Source organism: Condylura cristata, unplaced genomic scaffold (genome assembly GCF_000260355.1).
Source record: "Condylura cristata isolate star-nosed mole 26May11 unplaced genomic scaffold, ConCri1.0 scaffold00001, whole genome shotgun sequence".
NCBI lineage: Eukaryota > Metazoa > Chordata > Mammalia > Eulipotyphla > Talpidae > Condylura > Condylura cristata.
Window position 1 is genome coordinate 18,118,027 of NW_004567102.1, and position 16,521 is coordinate 18,134,547.

General features: G+C 37.0%; 1 protein-coding gene across 2 annotated transcripts in view; it reads left to right on the forward strand.

Moving 5' to 3' along the window:
* MLIP (muscular LMNA-interacting protein) overlaps positions 1-16,521 on the forward strand; it is a 124,766-nt gene that overhangs the window by 86,309 nt on the left and 21,936 nt on the right. For both annotated transcript variants that reach the window (XM_012722763.1, XM_012722760.1), the window contains one exon: positions 3,075-3,281. In XM_012722763.1, the coding sequence (XP_012578217.1) occupies positions 3,075-3,281 (207 nt within the window). The remainder of the gene's footprint in view (positions 1-3,074; positions 3,282-16,521) is intronic.

Genomic DNA, 16,521 nt, shown 5'->3' on the forward strand with positions numbered 1-16,521 from the left:
TTGCTTACCATACTCCATTTTCTCAGGAAATTATCTGAGGTCCTTGTAAATTTGATAGGAACCAAGCAAAAAAGGACATGGGATACAGGAATCGAGGCTGAAAATAAAAGACAGTCAAAGAAGATGCCCAGGATGGTGGTGAAAATAAATGCAGAATAGTAAGATACATACAGAATATATATATATATACACACACACACACACACACACACACACACACATCAAAAATAAATGTTCTTTGCAGGTTATAAAGTTTAATGATTAAAATTCCTAAATACTAAAAAACAACTAGGCCAGGTTGGAACAGGTGCCCTAAAAGACTTTCATGTTGAAGATGCCACTGTGAAGAACCCATTCACATTTGTTCTAGATGTCAAACAAACATGTTCAAGTCAGTCTGGCCAGTATTCTTAGTTCTCTTTGACCTGCCCAGTTCAGATTAAATTATTTTCTCTTCTCTGGGCTCCCTGCCCAACTCCCTAGAATAACTAACATAATCCTACCCTACAGTAGCATTGGTTTGGCAAACTCCTGAGAAGTGGTTGTCAATAGAGAACACGGACGCAAGCAGATGCTTCCTAATAATTGGGGAGAACTTGACCCCAATTCATTCCCCCATACAGGGAACCTTCTATTTCCTATGGGTCAATGTCAGCTTCACCTGTGACATCCTCTGAATGAGGTCTTGAACCTTATAAATAAAACCTTATCTATAAATAAATAAAAGCTGAAGCTAGAATATAAAATAAAGACAGCTCTGCTTGTCTTTTCCTAGGAACCTTGAGCTGGGACTAAAAGGACCCCTTTTTCCTAATACAACTGGTCTTGTGCTTGCTACTTAGTTTTTATATTAATCACTGGCACATTGATTAAAAATGAAATTAGTTGTTGGGCCCTCCCTGGTGGCACAAAGGGTTAGGCTGCAGCAGTGCAAGCCAGCTGTAGCTGCATCAGTGCAAGTCCTATCCCCCACATTGGAGGTGACCCACATGGCGCGGCAGACCTCTCCTGACCCGCCCGCTGCTCCCCTGAGCAGTGTACTTCATCGATCTGCCTGTTCTGCTCCCCACTCTGTCTCTGCTGAAGCCTCTCACCATCCATGCACCTCTAGCCTGTACCCCAGTTCTGTATGCATAAATAAATAAATAAATATCTATAAAAGAAAACAATTAAATTAGTCGTTAATAACATAATGAAATGTTTTCTTGAGAGATGGGTAAATACTGCTTGTATTCCATTAAAGTTGCACAGAATGGCTTTAGTTAATATTAGTCAATTTAATATTAGTCCATTTAATGTTAGTTATTGTAAATAATATGCTTGGAACATCCAAGAGAAACAACTGAGCAACAATTGTAATCACAGAACTAGTTATGTGCCTCATTAGGAAATCCATAGCTTTCATTTACCAATATAGAAACTTCTTAAAATGTAGTCAGTGGAAAACAAACACATATGCATGTTATATATAAGATGTTATCTTTTTAATAGTGTGTGAAAATTGAAGTTATTTTCTTGGTACATGAAGTGAACACTTTACATGCAAATAAGAAACTGATAGAAATAAAATCCACTTAGTCACCCTTCAAGTTACTTGGGGTTAAAAGACCTCATGTATACAAACTTAAAAGCCCTAGAATCATGACTTTCTCACAGGCTTAAAATTTTTCAAGAGCTTTTAAGTAAATTTTGAACCTGCTCCTTTAAAATTTTTAGCATCCTCAATATAAATTTTAGACAAGCTAACAATTATTTTAAAATACATGGTTTTAACAAAATGAATTCAGTTTTTGTGAAAAGACATTAATTTTACAATTCTAAAAGTTTAATTTAACTGTTAATTGATATAATTTTGAGCAATACATATTATTTCATACTAAATTTACACTTCACAAAAACCCAAATAGTCATTCATTACTTATGGAGCAAAGAAATAATTGAGTTACAGAGTACATTATTAATCTAGTAGAAAATACTATATTGCTTTGAAAATTCAGTCATTACTGCATTAAATATTTGCTATATTACCTTAACTCTGAGGTCACAAAGGTGAGTAAAGTAGGGTTCATATTATAAGTTTCATGTGCTAAGGGATTTTACAGTACGATAATCACATCAGCGTATACCTTCACATACAAAGTTTCAGAAGTATGAATTGCTTATATATCTATAAAAATGTAATCCTTTTATTTCATATATATGCATACATATTAAAAGTGCAAGAAGGGTACTCCACACCATACACACACACACACACACACACACGCACAAATATATTTCTCTACAGACCCTTTTTTTCTCTATAGGTTTAAGATTTCCTTTCTTGAGATTTCCTTGCTCCATTCACTTCATTCATGGTCTCCTCTCGTGGTACTTACTTCCTCTAAGTCTGTCACATTTATCCCCTTTCCTGGTTAAAGACTCACTCTAGCTAAGGCTTCATTCACTGTCCTCTTTATACAAAGCCTCATCTATTTACTTCTCTTTTCTCTTTTACCTGGGATATTTTACCTGGAATGAGGCCTCATGCATTCTCTCCAGACTTGCCTCTCCTAATCCCTTGTCCCATACTCATTTCAACTCAACACTTACTATCCCAGCAACTAAACCAGCACTTCTGCCCCTGCCCACAAGCAGATGTCTTCTGTGTGCCCTCCTCTTGCTTCCCCAATTTCTTCCTACCAAATCACAAACATCTTTAAATTAACTTCCACTGTTACCTATCTCTTCAATGAAGTCGTTTCTAATCCCATTCTACTCCCATTGTGATGAGTGCTTGCCTCCCATCAACATTTCTCCTCTCAGTGCTTTCAAAAATAACAAACTTAGCACCCCTGGGGAACACTCTGCAGGTGCTTGTTCTGCAGAAGAGACTAGCTGTGGGATACTGACAGGAATTATTGAGACAAACAATGTGCTATGAAAGCGGGTGTTTCTTGAAAGACCCACGTGTGAGGAGAGTTTTTCTTCTTACTGGTAAGAGAGTCAGACATCCTCTATAATATTGAGTCTTAATTCCAAGTTGAGCTTGATGTTGTTAACTAACATACTTTTTATGCCTTTCTTCTCCCCAGGAGGTGACAGTTTCTCACAAGCCTGTTTCTCTCCATCCTTTATATCAGACTAGACTCTATCCTCCTGCTAAGTCCCTGCTGCTTCCTCAGACCCTATCCCAGGCTGACTGTCTTACCCCAGGACCCTTCAGTCACTTGTCCTCCTTCTCCCTGAGTGATGAGCAGGAGAGTTCTCATACCCTGTTTAGTCACAACGCCTATAATAAGGTGAGAATTCCTTGCTGAATGAGAAACATTGTGTGCTGTGAACCTTCTTTATGCTTAACTTTTAAAGCTTACATATGAGGAAAGCATATTAAGACTATTTAATACCTAAATATATTAAAAAATTTGAAGTATGTGTGTTAAAGCACATGCCCTCAAAAAGAGGTAATAACTGACCTTGGAAAATTACTAATTCTGTCTTTTAAAACCATTTCCTATTTCATGTACCTCACTGTTTCATGTTCTAACCTCACGCTGGAAATCCCAAGAAATTGTCCCAAACCTTAAAAGATTAATATTTATCATTATTAATTTATCTTCTAGTCTTAAATTCAGTGTTCTTAAAAAGCTTCTTGAAACTACAATGCCTTGGTAAGAAGGCACTCATATTTTCAGTCCAGGATATTCTTAGAATGTCTGCAGGTATCAATACAGTAAATTTTTTTTCAATTAAAATATCTTCATAGTGTATAATAGTGGGATTTATTAAAAATAATGAAACGTTCATTACCTAAAAATATTTATGTACTTTCAAAAAGCAGGAAAAAAGTGTTTATAATTGACTTTGGAATGCACTCAAAAGTGTTCTGTTAGCAAGTAGCCATTAGCACATGGGAAACATGTGTAAGTGCTCTTTGTTACCATCCTGGCTCGTAAACGTTCAGAACGTTCTGAAAAGAACTACCTTGACCCTACACTTATTTGTTGTAAAAATCCAAAATCTTGTTTAAAACCATTTCTTTGGTAAATTTCTGTATCTAAAGAAATATACTTCTGTTCCTGGAAATTGATGAATGCCATATGTTATAGAGGTAGTTAACCAATATTCCTCAGACCCTAAAATGTTTATTTGAAAAAATTTCAGTTGAAATGCAATCATCTACAAAGTGAACACTGAGAAGAAATTAACTTTTTGTATTTAATATGGTCTATTGTGAATTATGGTCTATTTTCTGAATACACATATTTTTGGGCCAAGCTCAGGATGACATTTTTGTGCTCTTTGGCTATTTCTTACTTTTAGTCTAGACAAAAGGAAGTACTTCCAGGAAAGTACAAAATTTAAAAAGCTGTTATATTATTTGAAATTCTCCCTGATTTAATACTTCCAATATCTATGAGATATATTTAATAATTCTAATAACAACAATGCTTTTCTTATAAATTATATTTTAAATACATAATTCATTATTTTGGTATTTTGGTGTGTTTTCTGGAACTATTAAACAAGAATAGAGTATTTCATTCACACTTGGTCAGACTCTAAGGAACCATTTAAGATTGGGCAGCTTCTTTCATTCTATACAGTCTTTGTTATAGATTCTGTCCTACAGACAAATACATAAATGTTGATTAATACTAAAGAAATACAGTTCTGTTGCTGGAAATTGATGAAGGCCATATGTTGATTAACATTTATGTATCTGTCTGAATACATAAACATTCATACATTTATATCTGAACATTTATATCTGAACATTTATATCTGAAAACATCATCATCATTACTATAATGTAAGACAAAATTTCTTGATGGAAGATTTAATGGCTTAGTATTATATATCAATTATTGCTATCAAAATATGTGAGTTACCCAATTTGATATCTATGTTTATAAATCTTGCATTGCAAATATTATACTAGTCACATGTGAAGTTATCAAGACTTGTCATGTTTACTTGGAAGAGGTTCTTCCTTGGAACTGTAAAATGTCATCTGCCAAATGAATAAACTTTTCTCCAATACCCAAATACCATCATCATGTTTGATTTTACCATTTTACCCATTGGGCATTTCCAAACTCAAGTCTTCCCACTCTCCCCACTGGAAAGCCACACTGAATGTGCCATAATTACTTTCTAGGGAACCTTATCAATTAGGGCTATAGAAGATGTTGAACAAGTTTTAGGCTTCTGTTGAATTCTATTGTGATATGTGCTCCTTTCTTCTAAGTCTTTCCATGTTCTATATGTCCTAAATCTTTAACCCTGACTCCTGTTTCTCCTCTTACTTTTGATATAGAGCTCTAGCATATGATCTCATATCAGATGTCATGGTGCTCAGCAACTTTCTTTTTCACCTTGTAATAAGTCAGTTTATCCTGTCTTTTCCACTTGTCTTTTAAAGGGAGTCAATACTCTACTTCCTCCTTTAATTCTGGGAAGTAAACAAGATAGTCCAGTGGAAAAATCATGGTGTTTTTTGTCTCTTTGTCTGAGTTTATTCCTGCCAGACAATGATACTGTGTAAGTCATTTAATTCCCTCATAACTTATTTATTAATTTGTAAATTGGCTATGATAACAGTACTCAGCTGATTAGAGTATTATGAGAGTAAGATGTGCTAATATGGATAAAGCACATAGAATAATTCCCAAAACTTGAAAAGAAGATAAACATTAGATTTTATTATAAATAAGCCTTCCAAGAATTTCCTTGCCAAATGCAAATCTTTATTTCCATTTCTCCTATGGGCCTTTCCTTTTTATATGCAGAAACCTCAAAGAATAAAATAAATTGAATACTTCTGCATCTTTTCCCTTGATGCTGCAAACCTGGCAATTATAAGACTTCTTTCTGGAAGAGTGATCAACATACATTATCTCCCTTACCTCTATATAAACCTACTTTTTAATCCATTGTTAAAAGCTTTCTTTTACCTCAACCATTGGCTAGAAATGGTTTTCTCAAGTGTAAACTGTGTGTGAGAAAACTCAGCTGAATTTGCCCAGTCCTCTCTCTTTTATCCTTTGTGGTAGCTGACACAGTTGATCATTCACTTTTGAATCTCTCTCCTTACTCTCTTCTTGGGATAATACGTATAACCAACTCCCTGAGTGCTCCTTCTTAGCATTCTTTGTAGACAATTCTTCTTCTCCACCTCATCTCTCTAATTGCCTCTCTTCAGCTATTCTCCCACTCACAAGCTTCAGAGATTATTTTAAAACTGGTTATCTTCAAACCTACATTTCTACTCTTGCTTCTCTTCTGAGATCCAGTTATCTACTTTCAGCTCCTTGCATGTCAGTTCCCCTGGGAGCACACCATCACCTCACACTCATCATCCACTTTGCCTCAAACTAATTCTGTTCTGTCCTCCCTATTTCTGTTATTAATATCACAATTCTCATTCCTCAAACTCAAAATGTGATTCATCTATCAAACTTTATTCCTACTTTCTTCTTATAGTCATTCACCAAGGTGAATGGATTCTTCTTTTGATATGCCTTCCATAGTATGATTTCTCACTACTCTTTAGTTGTTCTACTTTATTTAAACCAATCTACTTATTTTCCTCCAGGCATGCCTTGGGAATGTCTTACTGTTCGGCTAGCTTATGCATTCTTCCCAAATAAAATACCTCCTTTTTCTCCTTGCTCATGAGTCTCATACTATATAACCTAGTTAAGTCATCTTTTTCTTTGAATTTTCCCAATGCATCATCATTCACAGTAATATTTTTAGCCTTTCAACTTCTGTAATCCATACCTGTGCTAAGGTATTTCATGCATATTATCAGTTTTCTTTTATTTGTTGTCATGATTTGGATTTCTATCTAGGAAATGACATGCTTACTATTCTAAGTATGCTCACATTAAAGATAGAGCGATACAATGGGCTAATTATAAACAAATCTTAGACTTCTCAACTTCTGCACTTGGGGCATAATATGTATGAATATTTAGGATTACATTAATTTACTTTAAAATATTTTAAACTTACATTGACATAATTTTTGAATAAAGAAAAATACTTCATTAGTAAGATAAACTTTAATTTTCTGAGATTATATTATAGTTCCCTTTTTTAATTTGAGGTGACACTGACTTACAACACTATGTAAGGTATATAGCTTCAGACAGTCTCAACTACACCAGTCTCCACCATTGAGATAGTTACCATCTATCCCTACCCAATCAACCCCCTCTACCTATCATTCCCTAGGATTATTTATATTTTAAGCAGCAACTAATTAGGAGTCAGTTTACAGATTTATTAAAGTATTCAATATATTTTTAGTCAACTGAAGTACCTTTTGTTGATGACTACATCTAATTTCCAGGGAGCTTATGGAGTATCTCAGCACAAATGTAGGATGGGTAACATGGCAGCAGGAGGCATCTGATCTTCCTTTGCTATATGTGGACTCTGGCACCAACAGGGATGTCTTCCACTCTTCCTGATACATGAGTATCAATGGTGTAATACATTGCTGCTTCCATGGCATGTCCTTGCTGGCTGTAGATAAGATACTTCTAACCCTAGAACATATACCTGAAAACATTATTACCTGCATTTTGGAAACAGTAAGCTTTGTTAGGCTATCTCAGACCCATCAGCCTGGACACCCTACCCACCTAGCTTTTCTCTTCTGTTTTTACCTAATTTGCCATAGGGAACTTCTCAAGATTCCACATTTATGAATTTGCCTATTCACCAAAGTATATTGTAACCCCATCCAACCCCCTCCCCAATCAGTTTTTGCTCTATTTTTGTGGCCATTGATGGATGAATGTACAGTGAAAAACTTGATGGGCCTATGCCCATGTCCCCAACTGAGGTTGGTTTGTCAAATGACAAAATTGAGGACAACACGTTTGATGTCCTCTATTCAAGGGAATAATATCTATGGATTGGGGGAGTAATATCCATGGATTGGGGAATTAGAGTGCCTCAAATGTCATGAAGTAAACTCATCCCAGTGATATTTGGGGCAAGAACAAGTTTTATAGATCTTTAGAAGCTCTAAGGCAAACATAGCATGATGGGCTGGGTTGCATGTATATTTATTTACAGGAACTAAGCGACTAAATAAATAAGTACAGCCCAGAATTGAATTGATGTCTGTGGTTTGACTATGTTTCTGGTCAAGCAGAGCATTTATAGGAAGATAAAATCCCTTGGCAGAAGTGGTTCTATCTTGGACCTTGCAATTTATTTCAATAGGTTCTAAGTAATCACACTTCTTGAGCTCTACCTGCTACCAGGTGTTTCAGTTTTTTATGTGTAGATGACCTGCTATTTGCAAAGGCCCTAAGTATAGTGTTGATGTGCTGTATAGTTTTCTAAGTGTCAGCAAGCAGGGTTCCTTAGATAGAAATATATATATATACTAGGATACACTCTGTCTTGGTGAATCTTCTCACAGCTCATACCTCTCTGGCCTGTACCCCAGTTCTGTACGCAAAATAAAATCTTGAAAAAAAAAGCAAAACTGTGGATTGCTCAGTGGGTCACTCAGTTAGGCCATCTAAGTAGGGGAGGGCTGCCCTGCAGTCATTAGTTGGGGTCTGTATCTAAAAAGGAGAACATTAGTCTGCATCAAGAGCCTCCAGCTCACAAAAACAAAGACTGGTATTTTGTAGCTCAGAGTCTAGTATTAAAATGTCAAATTAAGAAGTGACAAAGGCAGGTCAAATATTTATGTTATATATTCCCAACTCTTATGTCTGGGATCTAAATTTGAAATACAGGAAACTGTAAATCTAAACTTTGGCTATCAAAGCTCAAGAGTATTTTATTTATCTTGGATATGTTATATATTGTTTGGTGTATAGCTCCTGACACACTAACAGATACAATGGAAATGTGCCCCAGGATGTGTGTGGGGTCTTGAGTCATTTTGCCAATTTCCCTCAAGTTTGCAATGCTTTCAAATTTTTTATCTTCAAGGTACCTGAGTGTCACACACAATATATCTGTTGATGTCTAAGTCAAGTCCTAGTGGGTTTCACCCCCCACGTTTGAGAATTCACTTCATTGAGAAAGATTACCTTTCCTAGCAGTACATGTTCTTGGCCATGGGAATTTCAATGACATCCTTGGCCCTCAAATGAGAAAACTAGTAAGTATATGAAGTGCATACAAAGAAAATGTTATCCTCTCCCTAACTTTTTTTTTTTTTTAAAGATTTATTTATTTGTGAATACAGAACTGGGGTACAGGCCAGAGGCTCAGGGGCGGTGAGAATCTTCACCAGAGACAGAATAGGGAACAGAACAGGCAGATCGATGAAATACACTGCTGAGGGGAGCAGCGGGTGGGTCAGGAGACGTCTGCCACACCATGTGGTCACCTCCGGGGCAGGCGGGGATCAAACTCATGCGGAAGCGGCTTTAGATTCTCAGTTCTGTGCTTTAACACGCTGCGCCACCAGGGAGGGCCTCCCTAACTTTTTTCCTTTCTTCATTCTTTGCCTCATTTCTTCCATCTTCTACTTTTATAATCTTCAACTTTTTTTTAAAGGTTTATTTATGCATACAGACTGGGGTGCAGGCCCATAGAAAGGATTCACCAGAGACAGAATAGGGAGCAGATTAGGCAGATGGATGAAGTACACTGCTGAGGGGAGCAGCAGGCGAGACAGGAGAGGTCTGTCACGCCATGTGGGTCACCTCTGGGGATGGGGATCAAACGAGCACTGAAGCATCGGCGTCTAGCTTGCACCGTTGTGTACTAACTCCTTGTGCCACCAGGGAGGGCCTATAGTCTACTACTTCTATAATCTTTTATAATCTTGCTTTTTAACTCAGTGCCAGATTCTAATTCTTCTAGTCTGCTTTCACTTTCCCACTGGAATATTTAGTTTTCATACATTTTCCCACTTATGTCACCCATATTTTCTCCTTTGGATGTAGCACAACTACCAGCCATGTAGATAAAATGTGATCTCTCCTTGTGGTTTCTCTGGGGTTTCTACTGTGCCAATTTGTACTGGCAACAAAAGGGAAAACACTTACCAGTCTCTGAATAGAACGGGGAGGAGAACAGAGCTCTTCCACCCTTGGGACATCTTACTGATCTGCTGGTGGAAGAAAGGTCTGGCATTTCCTACGCAAGAAGGCTGTGTTTACAGTGAAAGCTTGAGATGTATTGTATGGAGGAACAGCATCTTTACTGACAGAGAGACAATTTTGAAGTCCCAGGAGAAAATTCACAACCATTTTGTGGATATCTTCTCTTAGTTTTTAAACTTTACACTTGGTAGGTTTAGCTTGTGACTGTGCAATTTTATTTCTGTAAGTTTCTGAAAATGCATTAACTTTCTGACTTGATTGTAATCGTTTACCACCTTACTTGTAGTCTGTTTCCATTAAAGTGATAAGTGTGATTGTTTTTTTTTTAAATTGTCTTTTGATGAGAAAGTGAGAAATGAGTGAGCAAAGTGGAGATAATTTCAATTAATTTTCATCCATTTCTGTCTTTTCTATATGAAGGGTAAATTTATTTGAAAAAAAGTGAAGGATGATACATCCAGTAGGATAGTGCAGAAAACTACCTAGCAAAGTACATGATGAGTGAGAACTATGCATTTAGGACAGAGGAGGGCAAAACTTAACAACGATAATTGTTGGAGACCAGCTCCAACTATTGAGGTGTCTGGAGGCAAGACAGGCAGGACCCTAAGGTGGGAAGGTGTCGGCGAGCGGAGATTCCTAAAAAAGGAGAAAGGGGAGTAAGGAAGACATGGGAGTCAGAGTTGGGTGCAAGTCTTCCTGCTCATCTTTTTGCAGGTCTTTATTTATACTGTTTAGCAAGATTTAGTTACAATAATGCATCAGGTAAGTTAATAAGAAATCAGCATAAAAGTCTTAAAGGAAGAGGGAACAATGCATCCTCTTCCTGCTACTTTATAGCATATTAGACTATACATCTTTGTTATAACTTTCATGTATACGGATGTTTAACTATGACTTTAAAGGATCAGGGTCTGGGAAAGGATGAGCTGTTAGCAAAGGATTTAGGAGTCCTAGGGAAGGAATAAATTGTGTTAGCAGAGTCCTCAGTGATAGCCTAAAGAGAAGCTAATGGCTAACTTAAGGTTAGCAGAGAGTAGCTAGTGTTTGTTTTAGGAAGAGGTTAAATAAGACTAGCAGAGAGTAGTTAGTGATTGTTTTAGGAAAAGAGTAAATTAAGAAGAAGTCACATAGTTATCATTAAGCAAAACCTGTGTTGATAATGTTAGGAAATTGTCCATGGGTCCTTATGCCCTGAGAGTTATCTAAGAATCGCTTTTTGTCAGAAGACCAAAGAAGCTTTCCAGGAGTCTTGATGCTGGGGGTGGGGGTGGGGGGGTCTTATCTCTCCAGGAGCTTGTCTTTTGTCTTCCGTCAAAGGAATTTCCTGCCCAGGAGCATCTCAGCTTGTACTTTGCCCAGGTCAGGTAGCCAGTTTAGAGCTAAGGCAATCCAGTTACAAACTAATGTTGCTACAATATTTTTTGATATTATGATTATACAAAAAAGGGAGGTCATAGCCTAAGTTAGCAGTGGAAATTCTGATTTTTCAGAGTTTTTCACAAGTTTATCTGGAATCTGTCAGATGATGGTGGTTGCATAGCTTGTGTCATATAATAGACAGTCAACTCTTGGCTCCTGTTTCCTTTTTCTCCACATCAGTGTATATTGGGAGTTGGCACTGACTTTCAGACCTTTGATGAAGCTTCCTGGTACAACATGCAATGTGAATAAGGGGGAGAACAGAAGGGAAAGAAACTTTAATCCAGAATGGATAGGAAGCACCGATTCTTCCATATTAGATGGTAGCCTGTTTCCCATGCTGAGAATAGAATTTCTTTAAACCCCTTAGATATTTCACTCTATAAGTTTTGAAATTTCTCATTCATTTTCTTCATTTTGGGGCCCATTTTTTAATTTTAAAATTCAAGCAAATTGTTAAGTTTTCAGTTACTATATTTTTTAAGCTTTATTTATGCATTCAGAACTGGGGTGTAGACCAGAGGCACAGGGGCAGTGAAAGGATTCACCAGAAACAGAACAGCGAGCAGGAGAGGCAGATTGATGAAATACACTGCTGAGGGGAGCTGCGGGTGGATCAGGAGAAGTCTGCTGTGCCACATAGTTCACCTCCAGGGCCAGGGATAGAATGCATGCTGAAGTGGCTGCAGCTAGCTTCACAATGCTGTATTTTAACCCATTGTGCCACGAGGAAGGGCCTTCTACTTTACTATTATTGAGACTATCTTAACTGAAATTATCATTGCATAGCTACTCAGAGAATTGACTATGTAAATCTACAGGAATCCAATAAGTGAATGAATATGTTTAAATTATGGACATATTTCCAACATCGGTTAATTATTTTAGTAGCTTCTCTGAAAGGAGATATTTTTTCTTGAGGTTTCTTCTGATATTTTAATAGAGATCAAATAATGGAAGTTAAAGCAGGTTATGATTTAATATGGAGAAGGAAAAATCTTAAGTAATTTTACCTTTTACCAACTGGTTCAAAGATGGAGTAACTTTGAAATAATAAGTTATTTTTCTAATGTAAGCTGTTGATATTTAGATCTGAAGATGTGAAAATCTTTAAATTTCAAGAATAAAGCAATATCCCTGAGATAAGTAGTTTACATATTGTACATATCTTCAAAGTGAGAGAATTAACTCTGAATGATGTGGTTGAAGGTTACAAATACCTTCTCATCTAATAGCCTAATTCCCTACCAATAACAATGAGCACGGGCTTTGCACTTTTGTTATTCCTGTATGAAATATTGAACAAATCACCACTGGTGTATGAAAGTTGACAAATCACAATTATTTATTCATGTCATAAGGATTTGTTGAGTATGTTATAGGTGCAGACCTACTGGAAATTAAATAAACATAAATGTGAGGGGTCTTTGTCTATAACTGTTTCTCTATTTAACAAAACACTGAAATTAAATTATAAACAATAAAGATATCATTTCTTAATGATAATTATGACAACTGCCATGCAGAAGACAATTAAGTGGCTAATAGTACCAATGGCAAAGTCCCGATGTGGTTGAATGAAATGGACCTAAGAATTAATGAAGAAATAGAGGTCTGACAAGAAGCAAAGGCTAGGTACGTAAAGGACTGTCCAGTTGGAGGGAACAGAATTGGAGATGGCATCAAAGTATGAAAGAAAAGATACAGGGCAAGCTGGAAGAAATGACATCAAGTTAGTATGTCAAAGAAGCAATTGGAATTAACACTTCAGTTTGAAATCAGCAAGAAGACTGCCAGAGAGGCTTTATACATACCTGAATATATGGATTAAATAAATTTGTGAGAAGAAAGCAGAGAATGTGTTAAAGGGCCATGGAGAAAGAAGTGTATATTTAGAAAAAGTATACACAATGCCAATTACTCCAAGGACAGTATTTTACTAAAATTTCAAAAACCATTGTCAAATGGGTTTTATCCCCTTTATCTTAGTTTTGAAAATGCTTATTCAGAAAGTTATAAAGAATTTGGTTAGGAGTCCACAAAACTAGCTTAAAAGCTGGAACTTCAGTAATTTTTCCTAGGAACTACTTCCATCATGGTTCTCTTCCTCATAAAACATGTCAGTGAAGTAGCATCACCACATCATTTTGGGACCACAGGTTTCTACCTGGTCCAGTGACAATGCCATTCACCTCAGGACTGGAACTAACCACTGAGGCCCGTTGCTCTATTGCGCCTACAGGTGAAGAAATGGAAGAAACATCCTGGGCACAACATGAGTTGCTAGCAGAGCCTGGTCATCTCATTAACTCCATAATAACTTTCACCTCCAGGCTCCAGCCTTCTTCTTCCATATACTTAAGGTGCTTTTAAAACAACTACTGTACATCTAATACTCAGAGAAAAGACTGAGACCACCACATTCATTGATATCATCTTGCATTTGGGAGACCATTTACCTTTCTCATTCGTATTATCTCCCGTGTTCACATATTAGAAATTCTTCTAGCTATGATGTGTGCCCTTCTTGTGTGAATAAACCAAGGTGATTTATCTCCTATCATCACAGAGGTAAACTGCTTCTCAATTTCAAAACTTTTCTGAGCATTTTGTAGCTAATGGGAATTAGGTAACTATTAAGATCCTGTAGGATAGTAAACCTTTGAGGTGGGTATACTAAGAAAGAAGCTTTATAAACTCAAAATTGGATTTTGTGTTTTGAAGTGTTTCAGGAAACTGAAGCATGGACATTTTGCCTATGCCGAATTACTTTCAAAATGGATGAACTTGAATAATATGTTCATAAGAACATTCTGTTCACAATGACTAAATACAAATTAATTGGACTTTGAATATTAAAAAATGAATGCCAGTAAGCATGTTTAAGAAAAGCAATGCTGAAACACAACTTATCAATCAACGTAGTTAGGTTCTCCACTAGAGGGCAAACAGAACATTTCTACACAACAGAGCCCTTTGTATCTGGCGGGCATTTGAAATCAAGTGTCTTCCCATTATGATGATGGCCAGTCATTCTTAATTTAATCACAAACAGTTGACTTTTAAATTTTTTCCAGGAAACTGAAAGGAATTTCTTGTATATTTGCCCTCTAACTCATTTGTTGTCATCTAGCTGAAGTTTTTCATTGTAATACTTCTTTTAAGTAGCATCTTTTTAAAAATAAAGAATTTGCTCATTCAAGAGAGTATGGCAGGAAGCAGACTGGATGGTTTCATTAGGGAGGACAGTGTATAAGGAGAAAGAAGGTATTTAAGGTGTTTGTAAGACAGCATGCTGGCTTTAGACTTATTGACCATGCTTGTGCTTTAGAGACATAAAGGAAATATACTAACATCAGCTTGCACCTTGTTGAGGTGGAGGTAGATACCAAGGACAAAAGAGCTCCTGTATTCACTCAGCTGCCACCTGCCCCTTCCTCTGTGTCGCTTCTTAGATCAGGTTCTTAGAAACAGAGCCTGAGACAGGGGTTCAGGTGTTTGCGATTGATGGAGGGCATGCTCTCCAGAGAAACATCCTGTGAGGGAAGGAGGGAATACAAATTGGAAAGGCAGAACTCTGAGCAAAAGTGATCTCAGCCAAGGCCAACCTTAAAGGAAGTGGGCTCTGGAGCAAAATAGCAAAGTTAGGCACCTGTAATGCAAAAGAACTGATCTTTGATACCCTTTATAGATTAGTAGTCTGAGCACCCATGTGGGAAAAAGGGTACTCCTCTTAGCTGAGGGCAGTGGTCTATAGAACAAGGCAGATTGGGGCCCAGAAATATAAGAAATAAAAACAGTTATGGAAATGCATTTTTAAAATATTTGTTTTGTTTACCTTTCAGCTCAGTCCATAATCTTTTAATACAGTAAGTTATTTTTTTTTAAAGATTTATTTATGTGGGCCAGATTTGACACACAGGCCATAGTTTATAAACCATACCTCATGATTTTTTTTTTTTTTTTTAAGATTTATTTACTGTGCATACAGAGCTGTGGTGCAGGCCAGAGGTGCAGGGGCAGTAAGAGGATTCACCAGAGACAGAGTGGGGGGGTAGAACAGGCAGATCCTCGAAGTACACTGCTGAGGGTAACAGTGGGCAGGTTCAGAGAGTTCTGCTGCACCATGTGGTCACCTCTGTGGCAGGTGGGGATGAAACTCATGCTGAAGTGGTTTTAGCTTCTTAGTGCTGTGCTTTTAACCCACTGAGCCACCAGGGAGGGCCCAATAAGTTATTTTTTTAGAATGTCTTTTATACGAGGTTGGTTTACATGAAACCAGTGTTACCAGTTTCATATGCTTAAACTTAATTGTTCATTTTGGTGCCTTAATTTCTTTTATCCTTTTATTTACTCCATTCCATAAAATGCATATATCACATGTGGCATTTATATAGTCAAGGAATCGGTTTGGAACTTCGTGGCAAAATTTTCTATGTTGCGTCATCTTGCTTAACATGACAAATGAATGGGGCCCTTGCTGGTGTCGCAGCCCGTTAGGGCACAGTCACTGCAAGCTAGCTGCAGCTGCTTCAGTGTGAGTTCGATCTCCGGCCCTGGAGGTGATCCACATGGTGTCACAGACCTCTCCCGACCTGCCCGTTGCTCCCCTCAGCGGTGTACTTCATTGATCTGACTGTTCTGCTCCCCACTCTGTCTCTCGTGAATCCTCTCACTGCTCCAGCACCTCTGGCCTGTACCCCAGTTCTGTATGAACAAATAAATAAATCTTTAAAAAAATTCTTTAAAAAAAAAAAACACGACCAATGAATGAACATGAAGTTCTTTTGGATTGCTAAATTTGTTAAAGCTTAATGAAGTATGACTGATTAAAGTATAACTTACATATCATTTACAGTCACCAATTAATGATACCCTTTTACAATCAGTAAGTCATGTGATCTGTATGTTTATATTTGATCTATAATCAAATAGTAGTATCTTCTGTGGAAGGTAGATATGAATGTGGAATTGGACCACCTTGGATTGTTTAAATGTACCTACCTAGCTTCATTTGACACTGAAG